The 12076-nt window shown below is 51.0% G+C and overlaps 1 protein-coding gene across 1 annotated transcript; it reads right to left on the bottom strand.

Annotated features, from left to right (window-relative positions):
- Positions 1-12: 12 nt before the first annotated feature.
- Positions 13-2538, bottom strand: TMEM160 (transmembrane protein 160). The gene is made up of 3 exons (XM_036302985.1): positions 2291-2538; positions 938-1030; positions 13-380 (listed from the first exon to the last, which is right to left on the bottom strand). Exons 1-3 carry the CDS (start codon positions 2484-2486, stop codon positions 115-117), a joined length of 555 nt encoding a protein of 184 aa, XP_036158878.1. The 5' UTR covers positions 2487-2538; the 3' UTR covers positions 13-114.
- Between the last annotated feature and the right edge of the window lie 9538 nt (positions 2539-12076).

The following is a 12076-nucleotide window of genomic DNA, read 5'->3' as shown; positions in this document are numbered from 1 at the left end:
CCACCACTTGGAGGGAGGGAAGGGTCAGGTTTTAATGTCCTGGTCCTTGGACCCTGGCCAGTCTGAAGCGGCCTCAGGCCTCAGGTCCTTGGTCCTCCCCCCGGGCCCGGCTGCTCACTCCGGCGGTGGTCGCCCCGCTTCGTCCGGGCCTTCCGCAGCGGCCGTGCCATCGTCCTCAGGCACCAGTTCCACGTCCAGCTCCAGCTGGCCCATGTAGAGGCCGACAGCACAGGCCCAGAGCAGGCCCGCGGCCAGCACGGCACCCACGCCCGCAGCCGCGCCCCCCAGCGAGAGCTGCATAGGTCCCCGCAGCGAGGCCAGGCCCACCACGTAGGAGGCGCCGCCCCACACCACGCACAGGCCACCCAGCAGGAAGAAGCCTGTGGAGAGGGCGGAAGCCAGGATCAATGCAGGGGAGGCCTGGGGTCCCACGGGGCGGGGGGGGGGGGGGCTTGGGAGGAAGGCTGTTGGGGAGTCAGATCCTGGAGACAGGGGCGTCAGGAGACTGAGGTGGACTCAGTGGGATGGGGCAAACTCAAGGGCAGAGCAAGGGTCAGGGGTCGTACAGAGCCAGGGCACTGGGCATGAGACAGTAGCAGAGGGACTTGGAAGTGGGATCCAGGATCAGAGGAAGGGTGGGGGTCTGAGAGCAAAGACAGAGTTGGAGGGACAGGGGCTGGGACTAGGACCCTCATCTTTGTTGAGAAGTCAGACGGGAGGGGCAGACCCACCACCATGCCCTGGACCACCCCCTCTGATGGGCAGTGGGTGCGTGGGAGGTGGACACAAGAGAGGGTGACATGGCTTCTGGTGAGGGAAGAATGAGGGGTTCTACACTTACTATTGGGGGGATGGGGCAGGAGGGAATCTACACTCACCGGTGTTGGGGGGGCATCCACACTCCCTGGTGGGAGCAAGAGTGGGGGTCTGCACTCACCATAGGCAGCTTCCCGACCCATGTCACTCTGCATGAAGGAGATGACCCCGATGCCGGATGCCAGGAGGCCATTTCGAAACCAGGAGAGGAAGGCTTGGAGGGACGGGGGAGATGGGAGAGAATCAGCACCAGCCCAAACCCAGCCCCCAAAGGGCCTCAGCCCTGACAGTCAAACTGAGGGGCTTGTCATCCCACCACCCCATCCTGCTCCACATTCCTACCATGTCTTGGAAACCCCCAGCTACCCCCCCACCCCCCTCCACGCCTCCCGCAAACCCTCTATTGCAGCGGTTCTCAACCTGTGGGTCGAGACCCCTTTGGCGGTCAAACGACCCTTTCACAGGGGTCACCTAAGACCATCCTGCATAACAGATATTTACATTATGATTCATCACAGTAGCAACATTACAGTTATGAAGTAGCAACGGAAATAATTTTATGGTTGGGTCACAACATGAGGAACTGTATTTAAAGGGCCAGAAGGTGGAGAACCACTGCTCTATTGTCTCCATCTCTGAGCCCCGCTCCCCCAAACTCTGCAATACCGAATATTCAAGACAGTCTGCAAAACCTGGAGGATCTGGAACCCAAACTGCAGAACCTCAATCTGAGGACAGGAAGACCCCAAGATGTCATCTTGGTCAGCCAGCCCCCACCCATGGGCCGCCCTCTCACTTCTTTCTCAGACCTCCTGACACAAACTGCTCCGGGGCCCAGGCCCGATGGCATTCGCGTCCCTGTGCAGCGCTTGCTAACAGGCTAGTTGGGTTACAAACTCCCCATCCCGACCTCAGCCTAGCCCAGTCCTCTCCCAGCGGCCATGAGGCCACGCCCCCTGCAGCCTGGATCACCTCGCCCTCCAATCAGCCCATCGCTTTCTTTCTATTGGTTGCCCCCTCCTCCAATCAGGAACTTCCCCTTCTTCGCTATCGATCCACACTCCCGCCTTAGCGGGGTGGTCGCCTCTTCAATGCGAGCTGGCCACTCCGTCGCGGACCCCTGTGTAGACACCACCCCCCCACCCCCACACCACCCCCGCCCTCAGCCTTCTCTGGCAGCCTCTCTCGTCCCCACAGCACAAGCCCATCCGGATGCCCGTCCTAGCCCGCCCGGCCTCCCCGATCCCCACTGCACCCCACTGCCCCGTCCCACCCACAAGCCCTTCTCCGCTGCGGACACACTGCGCTCTGCAGACAGCGCTTCCCTGCGCGCACTCGGAAGCCTTCTCCCCCCGGAGCCCGGGCCCGGGTCCCAGCAGAAGCCCCACCCCCCTCCCACTCGCGCGCGCGGACAGCTCGTCCATCCCGACCCCCGTCCGTCTGCAGCCGGCCGACCCTCGCCCCAGCCCCACACCTGTCTCGTGAGCCTTCCGGAGGAGCCAGGCGTCCGCGCGGTCCAGCTCGGACACGGGGGGCGGCGAAGCCCCGACGCGGGGGGCGAAGGACCCCCGGGCGCCCCCGCTCCGGGGCCGCGGAGGCGGCAGCGGCAGCCCCCGGAAGTGTATTCGGGCCAGGCGGGCGGCCCGAGCCCACCACCAGCCGCCTCCCATGGTTCGCACTACGACCGCCGCGCAGCGCTCCGCCTCACAAGCCGCCCGTAGGCTGAAATACACGTCAATCACACGTAGACGTTCATCCATTCGCTGTTGGCACGTCACTGAGGCCCAGTACGCACCGTCCATTGGTCAGAATGGCAGCAATGCCCTCCTCTCTCATCTGTGCCGGTACTAGGCGTCCCACCCTGCTTCAGCTGCTGGACTAGGAATCCCAGCGGTCACTGTGCCCCGGGAAGGCGGGTCTTCAGAAGCTGGAGGCGCGATGTCTGCCGGGACTTGTAGTTTTGGTTAATAATTTTAATTCCAGTAGCCAAAATCCCAAAACAAACCAAAACTCTTAATATAGAACTTTTGAAAAATCTCGAAGAGCCCAGAGGAGAAAGTGAAATTCACCATAAATCCCACCAATGAGCGGTTACAGCTATATTGTGATATAGATAGTCCTGTCCTGTCTTTTTTCTATACAAATGTAAAATAAGATGCCCTTCGATAAATAAATTTTTCTTCACATAACAATAAATCAGTGGTATGGAATATTTTTACACAGCGTAATTCAAAAGACATTTAAATATGGGACAAGATGCAAAAGTTACAAAAACGTCTGATGAAAAGTAATTATTAGCCCCTGGTCAGGTAGCTCAGTTGGTTAGAGTGTCCTCCCCATACATTAAGGTTGAGGGTTTCATCCGGGCCAAGGCATATACAGGAATCAACCACTAAACGTGTAAGTAAGTGGAACAACAAATCGCTGTTTCTCTCTCTTACGTCAATACATTTTTTTTTTAAAGTAATTCCCACCCTGTGCCCCACCGTGTCCCACAAAGTCAAGTTTAATGGTTCATACTGATGCATTATAAGTGATCCCAGAGCCTCGCTGTTTCCAAACTTCCCTGCTATAAGCCATTGTAGTTTCCTTGTAGGTGTAAGCCTATGCCTGAGTCAGGAGGGACCTGTTCTCACTGTCAAACTTCAGCCTCCAGCTTCTGCCTCTGGGTCCACACATGTCTTTATATATCCCCTGTTGACCTTCAAAATAAAACAGTCGTTTTTGTTTTGTTTTGTTTTACCCGCAAAAATGGGTTTATCCTGGAATAGCAAAGAATTGCAATTTGCAAGCTATACAAAAAGCATAAGCAAGTCCAACAAAGGAGAGGAACGTTATTTAAGAGAAAAAGGAAGAGGCTGGGAAATCCATTGCAGAAAAAGGAGAGTTCAGGGAGATGACGGCTTCTCATTGGCTGAGCTGATGGGGTAGTCAATTTCTCCTAGAAGATACAATGTACATCTTTTCCTGTTGGGGCTTATAACTGACTAGAGGCCTGGCGCACGAAATTCGGGCACAGGTAGGGTCCCTAGGCCTGGCCTGCAATCAGGGCCGCATGTCCACTGCCACCCACCCCCAGTTCCCAGTTCCCCATCGGGCAATCAGGGACTGTGGGCTGGGGGCAGCTCCTGCGTTGAGTGTCTGACCCCTGGTGGTCAGTGCACGTCATAGCCAACGGGTTGTTCCACTGTCCTGTTGATTCCACTGTCCTGTTGATTTGCATATTATGCTTTTATATAGAGAGATGATTCTTTCCTGTTTACTTTTTCCCCCTGCTTGGTCCTGTCTGTAATTGACCATTCTTCCTATAATTGACATTAAGTGGAACTGTGTGAGAGCTCCTCCTTCTGGCCTCCCAACTTAATTTTAGATTTTCCCTTATTAATTTTCACAGTCCTTACTACACTGTCATAATGATCTCTATACTTACCTGTCTCTGCCATCAGTCTATCAGCTTCCGATGGAAATAATTCTTTTTTTTTTAATATATATTTTATTGATTGATTTTTTTACAGAGAGGAAGGGAGAGGGATAGAGAGTTAGAAACATCGATGAGAGAGAAACATCGATCAGCTGCCTCCTGCACACTCCCCACCGGGGTTGTGCCCGCAACCAAGGTACATGCCCTTGACCGGAATCGAACCTGGGACCCTTGAGTCCGCAGGCCGACGCTCTATCCACTGAGCCAAATTGGTTAGGGCCATAGTTCTTTTTTAAAAAATATATTTTTATTGATTTCAGAGAGGAAGGGAGAGGGAGAGAGAGATAGAGACATCAATGATGAGAGAGAATTATCGATCGGCTGCCTCCTGCACACCCCACACTGGAGATTGAGCCCACAACCCGGGCATGTGCCCTGACCAGGAATTGAACTACAACCTCCTGGTTCATAGGTCGACGCTCAACCACTGAGCCACACCTGCTGAGCTGGACTTAGTTTTTGATTGACCATCTCCATGTCTCCCAACTCAATAGGTAGGGGACCTGGACATTCACTAATGGTTTGTGTTTTTGTGTGTGCCAGGAATTGTGCTGGGCACGCTATGTGCATAATGTCATGTAATCCTCATTGTAACTCTAGGAGTTAAGGGTTAGAATAGTCTCTCTGTTACAGAGGAAAACGAGGTTCCGAGAAGGGAGGTAATAAAAGTTAATGTTTACTGAGCACTAGCCAAGTGTCGGACTCTGTGCTCTTGCTTTCCATGGTTCTCTCATTCAGTCCTCGGACTAACGCTAAGTGATGCGTACTATTCTTACCCCCATTTTACAGAGGAGGAAGACAAAGGGCAGCCGACTGCCTTAGATCACACCGCTAATTAGATAAGCCCAACGCCGCCTGACTGGCCACCATGCCGTGCAGCTTAAACTCATGCATTCCTTTTTAAAAAAAAATATATATAGATGAATCTTTTTTTTAATTTTATTTTATATTCTTCTTGATTTCCGAGAGGAAGGGAGAGGGAGAGAGAGAGAGAGAGAAACATCAGTGATGAGAGAGAATCATTGATCGGCTGCCTCTTGCATGCCCGCTACTGGGGATCAAACCCGAAACCCAGGCATGTGCCCTTGACCGGAAGCGAACCCAAAACCCTTCTATTCACTGAGCCAAACCAGCTAGGGCTCATTCATTCTTTCATTCAACAAATATTTACTGAGTACTTGCTGCCTATCTACATTATGCTACACATTAGGTATGAATCAGTAAACAAAACAGACAAAGTTCTCCTCCCTAAAGTCCCTCATGGTGATAAAGAGCATTTACAAAAAAGTCTACAGCTAGTATCATTCTTTTTTAAAAAATATATTTTATTGATTTTTTACAGAGAGGAAGGGAGAGGGACAGAGAGTCAGAAACATCAATGAGGGAGGAACATCAATCAGCTGCCTCCTGCACACCCCCCACAGGGGATGTGCCCGCAACCAAGGTACATGCCCTTGACTGGAACCGAACCCGGGACCCTTCGGTCCGCAGGCCGACGCTCCATCCACTGAGCCTAACAGGTCAGGGCACTAGTATCATTCTTAGTGATGAAGTATTGACTGCTTTTCCCTTAAGAATGGAAACAAAGCGAGGATTTCCACGCTCATAATTTCTCATCAACCATGTGCCCTGACCGGGAATCGAACTGGCAACCTTCGGTGCATGGGACAGCACCCAACCAACCGAACCACACCGGCCAGGGCCAGCGCTGATAATCTTGACTCTCCAAAGCCCCTCCGTTCAGTTCCTGGGCCACTTTTAACTCCGGACCCTCTGCAGAGGGAGCTGAAGAATGCGGGTGGGAAGGGCAGGGGGCAGGCCGCCCTGGGGACGGTGGTGGTAGCAGGGACAGACGGGAAACTTGAAAATGAGCAGGTGACCCTGTCAACAGCTCTCTCTCTCCATTCCCAGCCCAGATCCTGCTGTCTTTCCCTGGGCGGCTGAAGCCACCCCCTCACCCCAGACGCCCTCAGAGTAGCTTCTCTGTTACTAATTCAGGAAATGTTTACTGAGTGTCTACAATGTACCGACCTCCGCGTGACACCACGGAGACAGCAGTGAGCAAAACGCACAGGCAAAATGATGTGTGGCAGCCGACGGACATGACACTATTGGGGAAGAGGGACAAAGAAGAATTAATGTAAAAATCCGGGCCCTGGCAGACGGCTCCGTGGTTAGAGCGCCGTCCCAATACGCCAAGGATGCGGGCTCTACCCCTGGTCAAGGAATAAACAAGAACGACCAAGGAATGCGTAAATTAGTAGAACAACAAACCGATCTCTCTCTCTCTTTTTCTGTCCTTTCTCGCTCTAAAATCCATAAATAACAATAAGCCCTAGAGTCACGGTTTGGCTCAGTGGATGGAGGGTGGGCCTGCGGACTCAAGGGTCCCGGGTTCGATTCCGGTCAAGGGCATGTGCCTTGGATGCGGGCACATGTCGCTCTTTAGAACATGGTGCTGACTGCTCCGTGGAAAAGTAGCAGCCACGGGATTTTTTTTTTTTTTTTTATGTATTTTTATTGATTTCAGAGAGGAAGGGAGAGGGAGAGAGAGGTAGATGAGAGAGAATCGTGGATTGGCTGCCTCCTGCACGCCCCCTACTGGGGAATCGAGCCCACAACCCAAGCATGTGCCCTTGACCGGAATCGAACCCGGGACCCTTCAGTCTGCAGGCCGACGCTCTACCCACTGAGCAAAACCAGCCAGGGCAACCATGGGATGTTTTAAATGAGTATCCAGTGATGTCTCCCCCGAAACCAGTGGTTCTCAACCTTGGCTGCCCATTAGAATCACCTGGGAATCGTTTTAAAATCCTGATTTCTGGGCCTCATCCTCCGGAAATTCTGTTTTTTTATTATGGGGTGGGGCCACAACATTAGTAACAAAGAAACAGAATTTCCAGAGCAGGGGTCCTTAAACTTTTTAAACAGGGGGCTAGCCCTAACCGGTTTGGCTCAGTGGATAGAGCGTCGGCCTGCGGACTGAAAGGTCCCAGGTTCGATTCCGGTCAAGGGCATGTACCTTGGTTGCGGGCACATCCCCAGTAGGGGGTGTGCAGGAGGTACCTGATCGATGTTTCTCCCTCATCGATGTTTCTAACTCTATCCCTCTCCCTTCTCTCTAAAAAAATCAATAAAATATATTATAAAAAAAAAATAAACAGGGGGCCAGTTCACTGTCCCTCAGACCGTTGGAGGGCCGGACTATAGTTAAAAAAAAAAAACTATGAACAAATTCCTATGCACACTGCACATCTCTTATTTTGAAGTAAAAAAACAAAACGGGAACAAATACAATATTTGTATTTGCATGTGGCCCGCAGGCCATAGTTTGAGGACCCCTGTTCCAGAGGATGAGGCCCAGAAGTCAGGATTTTAAAACGATTCCCAGGTGATTCTAATGTGCAGCCAAGGTTGAGAACCACTGCTCCAAACCCTTCAGCAGCCCTCCACCCTGCCGCCCCGGCCCCTGCCCCTTCCTCTTCTGGGGAGAGCTTGCATTTTACAGAGGGGGCTACAGCTTGGAGAGCTATGGAGGGGGTACACGGGGGACGGAGTTCAGTGGGCTGTGGTGGACGATCGCCTGCCTGCTGGCCACGAATGCTAAGCATTACATGAGATTAAACGGAAACTGAAAATATTTGAGACACATTGTTCACATTCTTGGCTGGTGAGACGGTGTAGCTGAGGGGAGGGGGGGAATGGGATGCCAGAGAGGGTCAGGGCGGAGAAAACAAATCCTCCTTAAAGAGCCAAATCCTACCGCCCGGCTGGATGCCTCGACCGCAGATCACCAGGAGCCTGAGCCAAAGACTAACGCTCAGCCCCGTGCCAGGCCAACGCCCTCAGCACTGGCCAGGCACTGGTATTCTCTTCCAACGAATATGTTTTAATGTTTTTGTTTTTTTTTTTAATATATTTTATTGATTTTTTACAGAGAGGAAGGGAGAGGGATAGAGAGTTAGAAACAGCGATGAGAAAGAAACATCGATCAGCTGCCTCCAGCACACTCCCCACTGGGGATGTGCCTGCAACCAAGGTACACGCCCTTGACCGGAATTGAACCTGGGACCCTTGAGTCCACAGGCCGATGCGCCATCCACTGAGCCAAACCGGTTAGGACTGTTTTAATGTTTTGCCGCGAGAAAGCAATGATAATGATGGAGATGTTAGCTAAAGCTACGGCGGTAATCATGTTGGAATACATAACTGGAATTAGGTACATCAACGTGGATCGAATCGACACATAGTACAGCTTAAACTTATACAATTTTATAGGTCAACTATATCTCAATTTTAAAAATATTAAAATACATATATATATATATATATATATATATATATATATATATAGTCCAGCTGGCATGGCTCAGTGGTTGAGCACTGACCTGTGAACCTTAATTCCCGGTCAGGGCACATGTCCAGGTTGCGAGCTCGAACTCCGCTGGGAGGCGTGCAGGAGGCAGCAGATCAATGATTTTCTTTCATCATTGATGTTTCTGTCTCTCTCTCTTCCTCTATGAAATCAATAATATATGTATACTAGAGGCCCGGGTCCCTAGGGGACATCCCCCAAGGGGTCCTGGATTGGGAGTGGGTGCAAGCCAGGCCGAGGGACCCCACTGGTGCACGATCGGGACCAGGGAGAGACCGTGAGAGGGCTCCAGGGCATGTCTGCCCGTGTCATTCAATCCCAATCGTCAGGACCCCAGCAGCAAGTCAACCTACCAGGCGGAGTGTCTGCCCCCTGGTGGCAGTGCACGTCACAGCTACCGATCAAACGGTCTCTTAGGCTTTTATATATATATAGATAGATAGATAGATAGATAGATAGATAGATAGATAGATAGATATTATTGTTACTCTGGCCACCTTTTAAAGGTCACTCTGGCCACCTTTTTTTTTAAAAAAAAAGAATATATCCATAAATATTTAAAATTTTTTAGTTACTGATTTGAGAAAGAGAAACATCGACGTGTTGTTCCACTTATTTATGCATTCATTGGTTGATTCTTGTATGTGTCCTGACCGGGAGATTGCACCTGCAACCTTGGCATTGAATGATGCTCTCACCCACTGACCTACCCGGCCAGGGCCTAAAAGAATATATTTTTATCAAGAGCTCCCCAGGTGTCAGGAGGCTCCCAACAACTGTGAACACAGCGGCGCACCAAGGAGATCAACGAGCAGCTTCTGTGGCAGGACGCTTCGGAGTCTGACGGGAAGGACAATGTCAGGTTGTCACCCACAGATCAGGCCTTCCTTCAGGCTGTCCTTTAACTCCTTCACCGGAAGTCTGACGTTTTCTCCGGAAAGGTGCTCACGGTCGATGGTTCCTCACCCTCTGTTTGACCCTGAACAGACTGTTATCGGCTGCTCTCCTCCCCAGCCTGGGCCAGGCGGCTCCCCCGACTCCTAACCAGCCCCGAACTGAAACCTGCCGGGTCAGTTTCTGCAGAGAGAGTTTCCTGTGAACCACCCTAGTCAGTTACTTAACTTCCCCAGCTTGCTCTCACTGCAAACCCCTCTTACCACAGAGCCGCGAGGCCTGTTTCTGTTTGATTGTGAGATGCTTGCAGATATCTGAGAAGGATGCTGCTTGCTCCCCGTGCAATGGCCTTTTTGCATAAAGTTTCTCTTTATCTTAGTCTGGATCTGTTGGTTGTTGTTTTTTTTTAAATGTTTTTATTGGGTTTTATAGAGAGAGGGAGAGCAAGAGAGAAACATCAATGAGAGAGAATCTCTCCTACACGCCCCCTACTGGGGATTGATTCTGCAACCCGGAGCATATGCCCTGACTAGGAATCTACCAGTGACACTCAACCACTTGGCCACACCGGCCGGGCTGGGTCTGTTTTTATTTGCCATCTCCATGAAGATCTCATAGGTTTTTCACTAGGTTACATCCTAGATTCCTTATAACTATGATCGCTTTGGGGAAGACTATCTGATTTTCTGTTAACTTCCCAGTTGGTTATACTAGTACCGTGGTCGGCAAACTGCGGCTCGGGAGCCACATGCGGCTCTTTGGCCCCTTGAGGGTGGCTCTTCCTAAGCCTTAGGAGTACCCTAATGAAGTTAATAACAATGTACCTACCTATATAGCTTAAGTTTAAAAAATTTGGCTCTCTTGCCGAAACCGGTTTGGCTCAGTGGATAGAGCGTCGGCCTGCGGACTGAAAGGTCCCAGGTTCGATTCCGGTCAAGGGCATGTACCTGGGTTGCGGGCACATCCCCAGTAGGGAGTGTGCAGGAGGCAGCTGATCGATGTTTCTCTCTCATCGATGTTTCTAACTCTCTATCCCTCTCCCTTCCTCTCTGTAAAAAATCAATAAAATATATTTTTTTAAAAAAATCACTTAAAAAAAAAATTTGGCTCTCAAGATAAATTTCAATCGTTGTGCTATTGATACTTGGCTCTGTTGACTGATGAGTTTGCTGACCACTGTACTAGTAGAAGAATGCTATTGATTTTTTAAGTAATTAATTAATTTTAAATAGATTTTTGTTGATTTCAGAGAGGAAGGGAGAGGGAGAGAGAGATAAGAACATCAATGATGAGAGAATCATTCATCGGTTGCCTCCTGCACACCCTCCACTGGGGATCGAGCCTGCAACTCGGGCATGTGCCCTGAAGGGAAATTGAACCGTGACCTCCTGGTTCATAGGTCAACGCTCAACCATTGATTTTTGAAATCGAGATAAAATTCACATACCGTAAAATCCATCCTTTCACTTTCGATGGGTTTTGGTGTATTTGCAAGGCTGTGCAGCCATCATCACTAACTCCAGAACATCTCATGTCCCTATACTTGCTCCCCGCCCCCAGGCCCTGGCAACCACTCATTTCCTTTCTGTCTGTGGATTTGCTGATTCTGGGCATTTCAGAGGGAAATGGAATCATAAAGTACGTGGCGTTTGTGTCTTTCCTCGTTCGGTATACTGTTTTCAAGGGTTACCTGTGTTGTAGCACAGATCAGCACTTCATTCCTTTGTATGACTAAGATGCCGTTGTCTGGACAGACCACATTTTATCTACCCATTCACCGGTTGATGGACATGTGGGCCGTCTCCCTGCTCACCATACATTCACCCTCCCCCACCTTTGTCCGTATTCCTGAGAAACGGGAGGAGCAGGGCCCTGCCAGGCAGACACAGCCCCATGTGCGGGCACAGGACTTGCTGAGCCTGACGGGAGCCGGATGGCAGCCCACACTTGCTCACTCCATTGCTTCCGAGCAGTGCACAACCTCCCCAGCTGGACATGGCATTCCTGCTCCTGAGTTTCCTGAAAAGATGTTGGGTGGTCCCAGGAAGTGTTTCCTGGCTCCTAAAGAGATACAGGGGGCCCTAGCTGGTTTGGCTCAGTGGATGGAGCGTCAGACTCTGTTTGTGGGCTCGATCCCCAGTGGGGGGAGTGTAGGAGGCAGCTGATCAATGATTCCTTCTCATCATTGATGTTTCTATCTCTCTCTCCCTCTCCCTTCCTCTCTGAAGTCAATTAAAAAAGAGAGAGAGAGAGAGAGAGAGAGAGAGAGAGAGAGAGAGAGAGATGCAGGAGGAGCCGTGGCCAGTGCGGCTCCATTGGTTGGGCGTGTCCCATGCACCGAAAGGTTGCTAGTCCGATTCCGGGTCAGGGCACATGCCAGGCTTGCAGACTGGATCCCCAGTGGGGGGGTGCCTCAGCTAATTGATGCTGAGGTAGCTCTCACATCGGTGTCTCTCTTTCCTCTCTTCTTCTAGCTCTAAAAATCAATTTTAAAATCTTAAGGGGAGCCC

This window comes from Myotis myotis, unplaced genomic scaffold (assembly GCF_014108235.1).
Source record: "Myotis myotis isolate mMyoMyo1 unplaced genomic scaffold, mMyoMyo1.p scaffold_m19_p_34, whole genome shotgun sequence".
Taxonomy (NCBI): domain Eukaryota; kingdom Metazoa; phylum Chordata; class Mammalia; order Chiroptera; family Vespertilionidae; genus Myotis; species Myotis myotis.
The sequence above is the reverse complement of the archived record's forward strand: the minus strand, read 5'-3'. Positions and strand labels throughout refer to the sequence as shown.

Excerpts from the sequence above, each read along its gene's own strand:
- TMEM160 (XM_036302985.1), bottom strand. The coding sequence starts at position 2,486 with ATGGGAGGCGGCTGGTGGTGGGCTCGGGCCGCCCGCCTGGCCCGAATA. Across the intron at positions 1,031-2,290 it reads CCGGAAGGCTCACGAGACAG|CCTTCCTCTCCTGGTTTCGA; the intron begins GTGTGGGGCTGG and ends CGTCCCTCCAAG. Across the intron at positions 381-937 it reads GGGTCGGGAAGCTGCCTATG|GCTTCTTCCTGCTGGGTGGC; the intron begins GTGAGTGCAGAC and ends CCCTCTCCACAG.